The sequence below is a fragment of the Mycetomoellerius zeteki genome, unplaced genomic scaffold (genome assembly GCF_001594055.1).
Source record: "Mycetomoellerius zeteki isolate Tzet28-1 unplaced genomic scaffold, Tzet1.0 scaffold105, whole genome shotgun sequence".
Classification (NCBI taxonomy): Eukaryota; Metazoa; Arthropoda; class Insecta; order Hymenoptera; family Formicidae; genus Mycetomoellerius; species Mycetomoellerius zeteki.
In genome coordinates this window covers 725250-740641 of record NW_017255965.1, presented here as the reverse complement: position 1 = coordinate 740641, position 15392 = coordinate 725250, and the positions used below count along the sequence as shown (strand labels likewise).

General features: G+C 31.5%; 4 protein-coding genes and 1 long non-coding RNA gene across 8 annotated transcripts in view; 3 read left to right on the top strand and 2 right to left on the bottom strand.

Moving 5' to 3' along the window:
* Positions 1–3885, top strand: part of LOC108722307 (protein msta) — a 5651-nt gene extending 1766 nt beyond the window's left edge. Inside the window, exons 2-9 of the mRNA XM_018447325.1 lie at positions 482–540; positions 986–1205; positions 1454–1704; positions 1969–2136; positions 2411–2637; positions 2962–3172; positions 3349–3494; positions 3570–3885. Coding sequence (XP_018302827.1) covers positions 482–540; positions 986–1205; positions 1454–1704; positions 1969–2136; positions 2411–2637; positions 2962–3172; positions 3349–3494; positions 3570–3802 — 1515 coding nt within the window. The 3' untranslated portion in view covers positions 3803–3885. The remainder of the gene's footprint in view (positions 1–481; positions 541–985; positions 1206–1453; positions 1705–1968; positions 2137–2410; positions 2638–2961; positions 3173–3348; positions 3495–3569) is intronic.
* LOC108722311 (uncharacterized) lies at positions 3617–6907 on the bottom strand. The gene is made up of 3 exons (XR_001936603.1): positions 6834–6907; positions 4479–4637; positions 3617–3685 (listed from the first exon to the last, which is right to left on the bottom strand). It is a non-coding gene; the product is annotated as an uncharacterized lncRNA (long non-coding RNA).
* On the top strand, positions 4621–8959 carry LOC108722301 (protein msta). The gene is given in 8 exon segments (XM_018447312.1): positions 4621–4677; positions 5119–5314; positions 5764–5836; positions 5839–5987; positions 6728–7012; positions 7830–8114; positions 8211–8421; positions 8624–8959. Coding segments are annotated over 8 exon segments (1551 nt in total). The 5' UTR covers positions 4621–4627; the 3' UTR covers positions 8926–8959.
* Positions 8960–10075: 1116 nt separating this feature from the next.
* Positions 10076–11762, bottom strand: LOC108721997 (erlin-2-B). Of its 2 annotated transcripts, none has more exons than XM_018446879.1 (5): positions 11508–11762; positions 11216–11343; positions 10949–11138; positions 10596–10854; positions 10076–10502 (listed from the first exon to the last, which is right to left on the bottom strand). In XM_018446879.1, the coding sequence occupies exons 2-5, from the start codon at positions 11321–11323 to the stop codon at positions 10076–10078; spliced, it is 984 nt and encodes a 327-aa protein (XP_018302381.1). In that variant the 5' UTR covers positions 11324–11343; positions 11508–11762. The 2 variants fall into 2 exon arrangements, with proteins under 2 accessions (XP_018302381.1, XP_018302388.1); XM_018446886.1 differs by having other exon boundaries at positions 11607–11762.
* Positions 11052–15299, top strand: LOC108721982 (trafficking protein particle complex subunit 13). Of its 3 annotated transcripts, XM_018446856.1 has the most exons (11): positions 12845–12902; positions 13000–13047; positions 13336–13504; positions 13590–13674; positions 13777–13904; positions 13985–14102; positions 14225–14321; positions 14490–14716; positions 14794–14894; positions 14970–15117; positions 15189–15299. In XM_018446856.1, the coding sequence occupies exons 2-11, from the start codon at positions 13005–13007 to the stop codon at positions 15279–15281; spliced, it is 1209 nt and encodes a 402-aa protein (XP_018302358.1). In that variant the 5' UTR covers positions 12845–12902; positions 13000–13004; the 3' UTR covers positions 15282–15299. The 3 variants fall into 3 exon arrangements, with proteins under 3 accessions (XP_018302366.1, XP_018302358.1, XP_018302349.1); XM_018446864.1 differs by lacking the exons at positions 12845–12902; positions 13000–13047 and adding an exon at positions 11052–11122; XM_018446847.1 differs by lacking the exon at positions 12845–12902 and having other exon boundaries at positions 12942–13047.
* Positions 15300–15392: the final 93 nt, after the last annotated feature.

Genomic DNA, 15392 nt, shown 5'->3' with positions numbered 1-15392 from the left:
TATATATATACATATAATTTATGAAATGATATTTAAACTAAGTAAATATTTTATATTTTTTGATTGTATAAAGAAAATTAGGGACGATAAATTCTAAAAACATTTTGCAGCAAATAAATTTTGTTAGTTGAATTAACAGCTAATCGAATTAATCAGAGTTTGACGGATTTTACTCCTTAATTATTCCTACGATCTTAGGTATTCTTATCTATTTACAATTTTCACGAGAGACGTAAAAATTTGTAACATTGGTTGCGTTCAGCAGAGAAAATTAATCAATTAACGCTTAGTGATTCTTTAATATGATTGGTTCTTGCCTTTTATAGTTCTTCTCTAAATCTAAGTGTAGAAACCAATCGTATTAAAGAATCACTAAGCGCTGATTAATTTTCTCTGCTGAACGCAGCCATTAATCCATGCAATTTACGACATAATAATTTCAGTTTTAGCGACACACGATTTCGTTTTCTGATTGTTTTAGCAAAGTGGCGTGTCCGCATCGCAGGCATACAAAGTGCTACAGAATGAACAAGTTGGCAGGTAAGAAAAAATGTGAAAGGGTAGAGCTGATAAATTATTCAAATCTGAGATAAAATATGGTATATAAAGGAAATCTACGAATAATTTTAAACAGGGAATATAATATTCTCTTAATGAGAACTCGTGATGCATTAAACCGTTCGACTGAAATTAAACATTTGCAAAGTCAAAGGAACCGAAGGAATTAATGAATACACGGGATTCACACGGTAATATAAAATTGTAAAATCACCTAAATATGATATGTACAAAGTAAAATAGATTTGTCAAAGATAGAATTAAAAAAGTTTATGATCTTAGAAAGAAATAAATATGCTTTGACAAAGAAAATTATATCAGCAATTTTCTGTATGATTGGACTCTAATTATTTTGATCACATTTATGTATTTGATCACATGTTTGATTAAAAGTGTTTATTCAAAAAAATTGCATTTGATTTGACAGATACATGGTCGCGAATAGAGACCTACATGCTGGTGAAGAAATCATCACGGAAATGCCCTTTGTCGTTGGGCCGAAGGCATGTACGTATCCCTTGTGTCTCTCCTGCTTTACACCTTGGCCCCCTGAACCGGATGATAAACCGCTATGTTCTAAGTGCGGATGGTCCGTATGTGGCCAAGAATGCGAAAATTCTCCACAACATAAAGATTACGAGTGCCAGGTAAATATAAGACTTTAATTGAAGAGCTTTTTCTAAACTGTCTTAAATTCTGCAAAAAATTGTGATCGTAAATCTTTTTAATAAGTGAAGAGCTACGGAAAGTATTGGAAAGCTTTGCAGTATTCTAGTTTCAGTCTTTATATTCATATAAGTCCATATAGTTGTAGATATAGCTTTTCTTAACTGCGAATGTTTGTTCCTTCTTGATATTGCGTTTTGCATATCTAAAGATCTATTTTCTTCGGCAGGTGTTTGCACAGGCGAACGAGAAGTTTAACGTAGACGCCGCGCTGGATGGGAACAGCGAAAACGGTGTTCCGCAATTAGAATGCATAACGCCGTTGAGACTATTGTTGGAGTCGGAGAGAAACGTCGAAAGATGGAACAAGGAAATAAAGAATATGGAAGCGCATAATAAGATAAGATGTAAAAAAAATCAGTGGAAATCAGATCAAGTCAATATCGTAAATTACCTGAGAAAACGGCTCAAACTTGATAGGTATTTATTGTGGTGTTTTACTAAAGCGATCACTAGGCGATTAATATTGTGCACAATACCTGATATTGTATAATATTATTAATCGTATGGAGACTTATTGAACTCCCAAACTGTTTGTTTTAAATTGTTTAAAGGGGGCATTAATAATACTGTACAAAATTATTACACAATAATATTGTGCGTCTAGGGGCCACTTAATATTGTTTTAATGTGGAACTGTATCATTTAAAATGAAACAGTGTTATTTGAAATAAATATTTGTAGATTCTCAGAGGAGTACATACAAACGGTATGCGGTATTTTGGAGATTAATACGTTCGAAGTTCGAACGGCGAAAGGATTCAGCGCACGTGGTCTCTATCCGACAGTCGCTATGATGAATCATTCATGTGTGTCGAATACATCTCACAGCATATCGCCAGTTGATTATAAGTATATTAATTAATAATCGTTACCTACGAACTTAACGAAATGAAAACGCAATTCTTTGTAATGATACTCGACACTAAACATTTACTACCAGCAAAAAATTTAAACGCGATAGCTTAAGCAACAGCAATTTACTTACTTGTTACATGCTCGTGCACCTTCCTCAATTAATTTGCACACTGTGCGATCCTTCAGGAAATCTCACACGGTTTATTATGCTGATGAAGATAGCATTAAATGCAAATAGCAATTATACACGCCATTCTTATGTCTACAGGATACGACTGCGTACTACACTTAAAATTCCTGCGGGCGGTGAACTTTACGCGAGTTACACGCACTCATTACTTCCGACGATCCTACGGAGAGAACATTTACTCGAGGGCAAGCACTTCGCGTGCGCATGCCAGCGGTGTTCAGATCCTATGGAATTGGGCACTCACATGTCCTCGCTGAAGTGTAACAAATGCGACAACGGGATTATTTTACCACTGGATTCTTTAGGTATCGTGCAATAGAATGTCTATTATAATATTTTTTTTTCTTTTAAGTTGTATGTGACGTTAATTGAACAGAAATCAATATTGAAATTTGTTGAGCTCAGTTTTAGACATCGTAATCATGCAATAACGTTTCTTATGCTTATTTCGCAATAAACAAAATGCAAAAATCAACATAAAGTTCTTTAAGTGTCAGGAATTGAAATTATATCGGTTTCAATATTTGGCGATTCTGTATAATGACATTGATAGAAGTTTCAAATCTATTATTATAACGTTTAGAATATAAAATAGTGATTATGTTTTCATGATCAAAAATATTTTTCAGATTCGGAATGTATATGGAAGTGTACGCATTGCGATTTTTCTACCAACGGACAAGCAGTGCTAAAAGTTCTCCGGATCATTCAAGCGGAAGTAGACGCCGCTGAAGCAATCAGTGGAGCTGACGGAACTGATGCGATTCACGAAAGAGAGACTGTTATGAAAAAGTACCGATCAGTTTTACATCCCCGTCATGCCTTTCTTTCAATGTTGAGGTAAATTAATTAAATTTGGCGAAGTCAACTTTATTTTATCGAGCTTAACTCGTTTCGCCAAATTTGCAATTGACTGAAAATTTAATAATTAATGAATAATTTTAATTATATATATATTTTTTTTCGTACATATTTTTCACGTTATATTATTAAAAGTTCTTAAAAATATTTCTTAGGCACTCATTGACTCAAATGTACGGTCGGGTTGACGAGTACTTGTTGGACGATTTGCCGGATGTTGTATTGGAGCACAAAGTCGATATGTGCCGTTTATTGCTTCAAGTATTGGACGTTGTGGAGCCGGGATACAGTCGTGTAAGAGGTATGTGCTTCTTAAGTGTGTTTCCAATTAGAGAAAGGATGTTTGGATAACTTTATTACCTTATCTTTTTGGCAGGCATGACGTTATACGAGTTACACGCACCGTTACTATTCTTGGCTAAAGGTCAATGGAATGCCGGTGTCATTGACGAGGCCAGACTGAAATCCAAAATGATAGAAGCGGCAAATATCCTAAAAGAGGCGGTTACGATATTAAGCCTAGAATCATCAGAGACGTCCGAAGGACAAATAGGACTCGTCGCAAAAGAATCTATAATTCAACTAGAACAGTCCATAAATGATTTATAAGTATCTGTTGCAAAACAGTTTTTTAATGTTAAAACGTTTAAAACGTTTAAAACGTGTTACTTGTACAAACTTACTATATTAATAAACGCTATACTTCTTGAAGTTTCTTATTACTAATAACCAATTCTATCTGCTTATATTTATTAATCAAGAGAAATGATTTTATGAAACAGTTAGAAGAGAAAATTATATGGAAAATATTTATATCTAATTCGCAAGAACTTAATAATGAATATGTATGTAATAGAAATATATAACAGAAATTGGAAGCAGGATAAATATTATATGTAGTATATTACAATGAATTACAATGGTCTTGATTATTATTTGAATTGCTTTCGTATAGAGTAGGAGAATGTCTCAATAATTAAAAGAATGGAAATTAAAGAAATTTATACAATATTTTAAGAATATTTCTGATTCGATATCAAATATAGATATAGCGTGTATATACAAAAAATTTACATGGGATTTTCTCAACGGTATGAGTTTTTAGTGAGATGTCTTGAAGAGGTGTTTAGTAAAAAAATTTTTCTTTTTTTTTGCACACATATATATATGTAACATACTTAATAGAGCAATTAATTTTTTTATATGGAGTTCTTATACAAAAATAAAGAAATTTTCATCGTTTTGTTGTAACTACCAATGCGTGCATCACATTCTGCATACTAACATTACAGATTGCGCTCGATGCCATGCGGTGTCTAATAATACAGCGTGTCGCGTGAGTGTCTAAGGAAGACGGTTCGTATTACTGATGCCTGCTTGCTGATGCCAGTTACGGATCGACTATCGTTAACTTGAAGGAAGTAATCTGGAGACATGACGTCCACTGCGAAGTATAAGATTGCTCATTCGAAGAAACTTGGAAGGTATAATTACAATTACAAGTTAGCTATTTATTAGCACAATATTAATTAATACGTATGTTTGCGTAATTTATGTATATGTCTATCAATTGTCTATACGAAATGTATAATCAAATTGTGGCGAAGTCATGAAACATATTGTGATCATTTGAAAACATTATCTCATCATTTGCACCCTCTTTATTTTATACAGTTAAATTGTCATTTTTTTGTCTTTCATTAAATAATTTCAAAAGGAATAAAATTAATATAGAAGAAATTAATTCCTTTATATATTTATGATTTTATTCTTAAAATAAATTTAGCACTTTTTGCATTTACAAAATAAACATAATTTGTGCTATATATTGAAGCAATTACATATTTAATTATTAATTTAATTTGCAATCTTATACATAATACTTGTAATTATTTTTGCAATCTTATATATCTTTTGTTTATAAGGTATCTCGTAACAGCTAAAAACATAGCACCGGGGGAAGTTATAATTCGAGAGGAACCGATCGCGGTCGGTCCGATGGTGTACAAGAAGGATTGTTTCTGTTTTGCCTGTATGCGCACGTTACCAAAAATTGGCGAAGGAAGACATTACGCTTGCTCCAGATGTAAATTTGCGCCGCTGTGCAGCGTAGCATGCGAGGTAACAAGTTGGAGTACATTACATTGGCGATTTTCTCAAAGAGAAAGAATTTGTTATCATACGAGGAAAGAAACATTTTCGCACGATTCACTGGGTAAAATTAAAAAATTCCTACGAGCAAAATTACTTGGGAAAAATATATGCAATTAGTAACTGTATGAAATTTTGCTTATCTAAGATTTGCTTATCTAAGGCCCGGTTGCACCAACGTTACTTTGACTTTAACCGAGACTTAAAACTCTCTCTGTCTCGCTTATAAAGCCTTATAAAGCCGAAAAGAAAAGAGAATTTTAAGTCTCGCTTAAAATTAAAGTAACGTTGGTGCAACTGGGCCTAAGAAAGACAAAAATAATATAACAAAAGTAAAGTTTGAGAATCGTTGCGCGCGTTATATAACACTATGATCTTTTAAAATATAATTTTTAATCTTCTTTCTCCTATCTTTGAAGGTACGGACAAATCATCATACGAACGAAGAATGCCAAATATTTAAAGATAATCGAGATCTATTAACAGAAAGCGGAATTTAGCAGGAATTTTATTGGCCTTGCGGCTATGGATAATAAAACACAAGAATCCAGCTGTGTGGGAGAAAATAGATTGTATGGAGGCTCATTTGGATAAGAGGATTGGCACGTCCGTTTGGAGGGACAGAAAAGTCAATGTTGTAGATGTGAGTTTTGCATAAATCAGATTTTTATATATTTTGAACGTTTAATTCACAATTCACTATGCAAAGTAAAAGAATAGCGTAAAATATTTCTAAGATATTTACCTAAGAGATGCCCCATTCTGTAATGTGCACTGTAATGTGTAAAAAATTTTTCATGCATGAATATATATAAATATGTATAAACATACGTAAACATGTATAAATATTCATAAATATAATTATGTATGAGATATGTCCATACACGTTTCCATACATCCTTCTTTATGTTTGTAAAACATAAAAAGTTTATAAACATACTTTTTAGTGTACTAAAAATAGTAATAATAATGAGAAAACATCAAAAATAATTAAAAAGAAAATTTTCGCGTTGTTTGTTTCAGAAAAAATCAAGTTTGAAAAAATGTAAAAGAATTGTTCATATATAATTGCATGTAAAATTATACATAGTTATGTAAGAGCAAATTTTTTTACGTTTTTCTAAACTTGATTTTTTCTAAAACAAACAATGTGAAAATAATCCCATTAACTATTTTTGATGTTTTTTTCAATATTATTATTATTTTTAGTACACTAAAAAATAATTTTACAAAAGAAAGAAGGATGTATGGATATATTTCATGTATAATTATATATAATTATGAATATTTATGCGTGTTTATGTATGTTTATACATATTTATACATATTATGTATAAAAAATTTTTTACCGGACACACACACAGTATTGTGTATGTAATACAGGTAATCCGAAAGCTTCGTTGGCCGGCTGAGATTGAACTGCCGAACACGGAGTTAATGCAGAAATTATGCGGAATTTTGGATGTGAATGCTTTCGAGTTGCGATCACCTGGTGCCCTTGACGGACTCCTTCTGCGAGGTTTATATATTGAAGCAACTTTGATGGCTCACGATTGCAGGGGCAATACTCATCTCACCGTGGACGATAATTTTCAGCTGACAGTTTATGCGAGTGTAACAATCAAACAGAATAAACCTATCCTTTTCAATTATACTTCGTCGCTGCTGGTCAGTTATACTTACATAAACATAATAAAATTAATGTTGCTTTTTTTTGCTGTTGCTTTAATGCTGATATTTCAATGTTACTTGATGATTCAATTTAAGTTATATTCAATATTATCTATAAATGATTTAATTAAAAGCTGCCTTTTTATCAAAAACATTTTTATCGTCGTTAGAAAAGAGATTCTTATTAACAATATTTATTAAGTAAATTTTAAAAAGCAATATTTTCTTGTTTTATGTAGGTGCTTTCCAGCAAGAAAGCACAGATGATACAGTATAACATATAGTGACAATCAGAATTATATCAATTCTTATTATTTGTCATTGTTAAATACAACCCAGTAAACGAGAATGGATTGAAATTTGTCTATCCGAATGCGTATTTTAAATAGCGAAAACTTTTTTTTGGATTCAATTGGATTCAATTAGATTCAATTAGATACAATTGGATTGAAAAACTACATTTTCTATTCAAAATTTTGAATTGAACAGTATTCACGATGCACAGAAAAAAGTTGATATTATTTTTAGATTGAAAGGCATAGACACGCTTCATTCCTATAATGAATAAAAATGCATTCAAGATTGAAGAGGCATAGACATTTGCTTCATGCAATTCCTATAAATGAATAAAAATGCATTAATTAAACATTAAAAAGCATTCATTTTAACATTCGTGAATCCGTATTCCTGAAAATCTGAATCCATTTCAACCCATTCTCGTTTACTGGGAATTACTTCATCTTTATACTGTGTCATCTGTATTTCTTGCTAGAAGATTTGGAATTAATATTGGATTATCAATATATTTAACTAGGGTACAGCTGATAGAAAGGATCATCTTCGAGAAGGAAAGTATTTCGAATGCGAATGTTCTTTATGTACGGATCCATACGAATTGCAGTCGCATTTGAGTAGCGTGTTATGCCCGCGTTGCAAAAAAGGATTTATAGGCATACAAGATACTTCCATCGTCGATCCATACGAGCGAAGTCGATGGCAATGCCAGATGTGCAAGAGAACCTACGGCGGTCGTCTGATCAGAGCTACGTTGAACATATGCAGAACACTTATCGACGAATGTGAGGACGTTGACATAAAAGTTCGTGATTATATAAATCAGAAATATATATATATATATATAAAACTTAACATTTTTTTCATAATCATAGCAGTAATAATAGCTAATATTTTTCAGAAAATAGACAGCTTGCTTAAAAAATTATCTCGATCGCTGCATACCAATCACTTCCTAATGTTATCTTTAAAGCAGAAATTATTAACGGCTTGTAGAAAAGAAATAACGTCTCTCAATCCTCAGAAAAAGGTTGTACAAAAAATGTTGGATACGTGTAAAGAAATCTATGATGTCTTAGATATAGTAGAGCCAGGTATATCACGTTTAAAAGGTATGAATGCATTATTGCTTATTTAATTCTAATTATATATTAATTATGTATTATATTATAGAATATAAAAGATTCTAATAACAAATTGTAAATCTGCAGAAAAAATAATAAACAAATAGTAAATTAATAAATAAATATTATAACATTTTATAAGTACTTTTATACGATTATGAACAATATTTATCAATATTATAAATTTCAGGCATAATGTTATACGAGATGCATTTGCCTATAATAATATTGGCAAATCGATCTTATTCTGCGCGTGAGATTTCTTCAACGCAGTTGACCTGCCAATTGGAAGAAGCTAGAAATCTTTTAAAAAAAGCTCTGACTATGCTTCTTTTGGAACCGTTAACCACGCCAGAAGGGAAATTAGCTAAAAGAGCGTTGGAGGAATTACGGATGCTAAATCAGAATATAAGTGACGTTAAATCCTTACCGTTGGAGGAGCCCAAAGTTCATATGCGTAGAACGAAGGAACATCATAAAAAAGTCAAATGACACATCCCATTTCATTTGATCCCAATATTTTTCAACTTGTATAAATTTGAAAAACGGTTAATTTTTCTTGTAAAAAAGGCAATGCCGAAACACATTAACAAAAATTTTACCTTTAAATTTGGTATTAATATTTTTTATTCTCTAATAATACATTACAGAGAGAGAGAGAGAAGGGGAGGGAGGGAGAGAGAGATAAATGAACAAATTTCACCAATTATATATTTTCATATAAAAAAAATCGAAGTACAGTTATAAACGACAAATTTAATAAAAAATAAAACCACTACAATGTTTTAAAGCAGTGCTGGGATTTACTTACATATTTCGGCCGATTTTCAGCTTGGTTCCTGCCCCTTACTTCACCAGTTCGCGCTGACCCGCGCGCAGCTTAAATGCTGATCGGTAACGGAGGGGGACAGGAACCAAGTTGAAAATCTGCCAAAATGTGCAAGTAAATCCCAGCACTGTTTTAGAGATTAATAAGTAATAAACATAAAACATAAATCATAATATAATTTTAATATTTTAAACATTATATAATTTTAACATTTCTATTTCATTTAAGAAAACAATTTTTTTCTTTGAAAAAGTCATTACTTAATCATTAAAAATCAAAGTCATTAAAATAGTTATTGGAGTTTATTGATAACTATAACCAAATTGAAAATTTATTTCAATCTCATTTTTTCAGGTCTCTAGTCTAGATATTCTTTTTTGTAATTATGTTATAATTATTATAATTTATGATTGTGTAGTTATCACATAATAACTTTATCGTCTTGTATTAAAAAAACTGTTTTTCATGTATGATCAAAAAAGATATTATGTATTTATGTATTCATAATGCATCTTCTTATCCACATGGATGTAATTAATGCATTCATACAAAATTTTAATTTCACACAATTAATTTGGCGGAATAAGTAACATTTCCGAAATTCTAAAATTATGTGTATAATGTATATTTGTAATGTTTTATATAGAAAAAATGTGCCTGCGCACAACTAGAAGTTGTAAATTTTTCAAAGTTTTTCAATTTTCTTATCATAAAAGTATTTTGTCCAAAAAGATAAGATCACTCATATTTTATTTTATGTAATAATATTAATAATAATAATAATAATAAGATTATTGTAGCATTATTCATTGCTCATAATTTTTTCTCTTCAATATTGCCATTAGATTTAAAATTGACATCATTCAAACAACTTCCGTATGCAAACATTCTTGGAATGTCTTGCCCGTAATATATTTTCGTATTGTGTGCCAATGACTCGTACTTTTTGAGCTCTAAGAATTCTTTAGATAAAAGTAATTTATTCGCCTCAGCTTGCATTTTCATCTGGTAAAATTCAGCATCAGAACGACTCTTTTGTCTTGCTAAATGCATCTCGTCCTCTATCGCAGCTATTTGCTGCAGGGATTCTTTCTCCATAATCTTTTGATTATATTGAATCTTTGCAACTTGCGCTTCTTTTTCAGCTTCAATGATGGCCTTTTTGCGATCAGTCTCAGCATCTTTTTCCACTACTTTCTGATGTTGTGTAGATATCAACAGTTTCGTTTTCTCTGCTTCCCTGAACGATTCAAAGCAAGTTAATATACGAATATACAAAAATATGAAGAAAATTGAACCCTAAAGGAACTCAAATAATTAACAGAGTACTTACATTAATTCATAGTTCTTCCTGATTGTTTCAGGAATTTTCGGCTTTGTTACTCTTACCGCTTGTATGTTAAGACCAGGTGCTAATTCATTCAAATCCCTTTGAAGCGCAGTCTTCAGATTCTCATCAATTTGATCAAACAGATCTATGTATACTTCATGTAGTGTATGTACAGAACAAAATTGATTTAATTCATGATGCACTTTATTAAAAATTAAGGTGCGATCATAATCTGCTGTGAAATTTCTCACCATGTTGTAAACTAAACAAAAATATATATATATCAATATATTAATAAAAATATATAAAATATCAACATTCTTAAAAATTAAAAGAACAACTGCTCCACAACTTACCACTGTTTGAATCCAATATATTCACAACTTCTATACGATCAAAGTAGATTATAACACCACCACTAGTTCCACATGGCACATTCTTCACTTCATCTGTTTGTAGAGTTACTTGAACTGAACGATATGTGGTCAAAAATGGTATCATCATGTGAAATCCTGGATTGCTCACTTGAGGTAATAGTGCGCCACCCTGACAAATATTCATAAAGTTAAAAGGAATGAGACTATTGAAGGTAATGGAAGAATGACTCGTTCGAAACAACTTACTCGAAAGTACACCCCCACATGGCCTTCTTCAATACGATGAAGAGAGAAGTTAAATACTATTACAAAGCACACGAGAAAACAAATTGCTATGATTCTTTGGTCAAACATAGTCGTCCGTTTATAATACACTGAAAAATATATAGAAAAAGATATGTATGAAACTAAATGTCACATATATAATATAAGCAAAATATAGAGGTGAATCACTAGTTCGAGCGGCTTGAAATAACAGTATCGCGCGAAGGGATAGTTACGTAACATGCAAGCATAAAACGATAATTATATAGCATACAATTAGCAAATCCACCGGCCGCTGGCACGATTCCCCAAAATTCGAAGCACCATCAAAAGAGGTTATCTTTTTGGTAAATGCATCAAGCGAACATAATACCTTCATCCAGAGGACGGAGAGTAAAATATATTACAATACGGTAATAGATATGTAATTATAACTATAAATCACAACATGGCCCATTAAGGTCATATTTGCGAAATAAATCCTTCGACATTTCTATTTCAACTGATAGCTATAGCGCATTCATAGCGCGTTCTCTCAACTTCTTCAATAAATATATCGACTTAGGATAATGTAATCGTCGGAAACGATGGAAACTGTATCAATCTTTTTAAAAGATATAAAAAATTATATATATTACATTCTCTTTTTTTTTTTCATTTTTCTTTTATTAAAGGAAGTCTCTGTAAAGTCTTTACAATATATGTTGAAAATTATTTTGGCGGTATCATTATGTGCAAAAATGTCGAATCAATTACTTAAAGAGCAACATTACAAATAACTAATAATAATATTGCATTATTAAAAGTGCGTTCGAGGAGACGCTGTTAGCGCTATTTGTGTCATTCTGTCCTTGTTTTATGACTAATGAAAAACGAAGATAGAATGACAGAGTAGCGCTAATAGCGACTCCCCGAACGCCCCATAATTCTAATAATTCCTAAAAATAAATGACTGAATTCCTTTAAAACTATATTTTAAATTATATATCGAAATAAATCGTAATCATGTCAACTGATCGATTAAAAAAGTAATTTTCGATTTATCGATTAGTTTGTTTTATCAGTGGACTCTTGTGTATTTTTTGGCTGCGTTCCGTTTCACTCGTAATGTGTATAATACATCAATAGGTCTGTTCGCGTTGCATGAAATCCCCAAATATTTTTACACTTAAAATGAGATAGATATATATTTGGCCTTGAAAAGAGAGAAAGCGAAGATGCCGAGTGCCAAAAGTGCAAGCAACGCGACAGACCTAATGGGTGCATTCAGTACTACAATCGCTCACTGAGCGCTCAGTGAGCTCTTGCATCTGATTGGCATATTCCGTTAGAACTAAAAATATAGACCAAACAGATTCAAGAGCTCACTGAACGCTTGCATCTTATTGGCATATTTCGTTAGAATTAAAAATATAGACCAAACAGATACAAGAGCTCATTGAGCGCTCAGTGAGCAGTCGTGGTACTGAATGCACCCATTTATCCTTGTTTAACATTCGGTGAATAATAAGGATAAAAGATGCATCATGCAAGAAACGGAACGCAGCCTTTACTTTATCTCCCTTTTTCTCTCTACTGCCCAATAATATGTAGCTGTTTTATTTTAAGTGTAGAAAGCACCATGATGCACCATTGTGGTGCAATTACAAATCTGATATAAGATAACGAGGTTAGGTTTCTGAAGTGACGTTGATTTGACCCAGTGATATACAAATAATTTTGAAATAATTTAATCATGTTTGTTTAATGTTTTTTTCGTGATACAGAAAAAATGGAAGTCAAGGCGAAAAGTGAACATTTGCTAACTTTGAAAGGTAACTTAATGCGAAGAGAGAGCAGTAAGAATTATATTGCTTTTCAAAATTTAGACAACCCAGATAGAAATCATATGATATTAGAACTCAGAAGGACGTCATCATGACTTTATTTGTTATTTTTTAATGACAAAGTTATAATGACATCATTTTAAGATCATAACTTCTATATTCTACCTGGAGATAGAGAGTATTACTATTTAATATATGTACAATAATTTTGTAATTGAAGATATGATGTGGGAGAGAACTATATCCATTAATGAAATTACAAATTGTTTTTTACAGTAATGAGATTGACACGACCTACCTTGGCTAGTCCCATGGTTGTCACATGTGATTCTACAGACTTACCAGGTAATACATTGAACAACGAACTTAAGAACGATTGCACGACATTGCAAGGCATGGAGGCACTCGCTATAGGACAATTTATGGTATTGCCTCAAAGTTTTGGGTATGTCTCTTGCCCAAGAATTGTTCTTTTTATCTAAGCACAAAAAATATATTTCAAATATTGAAATTGATATTTATTATTTCAGAAATATATATTTAGGAGAGATATTCTCCAGTTATTTATGTGTTCACAATGGCAGTAACCAAGTGGTAAAAAATGTTATTGTAAAAGTAAGTTCAAATTACACGTTAAAGTTTTATCTTAAGTGATCTTATTTGACATCAAAGTGCATTTCTATATTTTCTAACATTGTATGTTTCTACATTTTATAGGCAGATTTACAAACAAGTACACAAGTTATTCTACTCTCCAGCAATAACCTGGAAGGAAAAGAATTAGCACCAGACAATACAGTGGATGAAGTTATTCATCATGAAGTTAAGGAAATAGGTACACACATGTAAGAAATATATAAATTTCTGTATAAAAAAAATGTATTTTTTCCTTCAAATGGAAAATATATCTTTCTTGTATCTCTAGATTAGTTTGTGAAGTGTCTTATACAAATCAGATTGGACCTCCACTGTCATTTAGAAAATATTTCAAGTTCCAGGTAGTTAAACCACTTGACGTGAAGACTAAATTTTATAATGCAGAGGTAATATCTAAGTATTGAGTTATACTAATACTATATATTTAATATATATATAATATTATATATTTAATGTTCTTATTTGTGTATGTGTTACTTTCGCGATTTCATGATAATATTTATTAAAGTCAGATGAGGTATATCTCGAAGCACAAATACAAAATCTAACAGCTGGACCAATTTGCTTAGAAAAAGTTGCTCTTGAATCGTCCCACTTATTTAGTGGTAAGTTCTCATTGACTGTAATGTTGACTAGCATGTATTCATAGTTCTTACATTTAAGATGTCATAAGTCAATCAAAGAGACGTATTAGCATCTTTAGATAGTTTTGAAATAAGGTGATTATGAATACCGGCTTAAAAGCCTTAAACTGGAAACGCGTCATATTTTAGTGACTACATTAAATACAAATGACGAGGGAGACTCTATCTACGGAAGTGTAAATTTATTAGATACAGGCTGTAGTAGACAATATCTATATTGTTTAAAGCCACAATCAAGCTTATTAAAAGATCCGAAAATGATGCAAAATGCAACAAATATTGGCAAATTGGACATTGTGTGGAGGAGTAATTTAGGAGAAAGAGGAAGATTGCAAACGAGTCAATTGCAAAGAATGGTATGTTGTACTATTCTTCAATGAGTATATATAAAAGTTATGTATAAAATAACACCAACATAATTCGTTTGTCTCAGGCACCTGAGTATGGAGATCTGAGGGTTATCATAAAGGATATTCCTTTAAAGGTTTATCTTGAAGAACCAGTTAATTGTACATGCCATATAATAAATACATCGTAAGTGTGATTGCAGTGCAAAAGTACACAGAATTATCGTGAATATAATAACAATTCTTTCACTTCTTTGTATAGAGAAAGAAGTATGGAATTATTACTAAGTTTAGAGTCAAATAATTCCATAGCTTGGTGTGGAATGTCTGACACAACAATTGGTACTTTAAAACCTGGAGCTTCCATGGACATACCTCTCTGCTTCATTACTCTGGATACAGGCATTATCGTGAGTAATTTATTTATGGGAATTATGAGGATGCATTTTAATAAATTTTACTAAATATTGCTCTTTTACAGACTATTTCCGGTTTAAAACTTACAGATACGTTTTTAAAAAGAGTCTACGACTACGATGATCTAGCACAAATTTTCATTAATCAATTGGATTGAAAAATGCACATAACAAGACCACTTTTATCAATTACGGCATTTATTATTTATAAACATAATAAAAATAATGTCAAGATGTCCTTACATAAATACGAATGTAACAGAGATGTA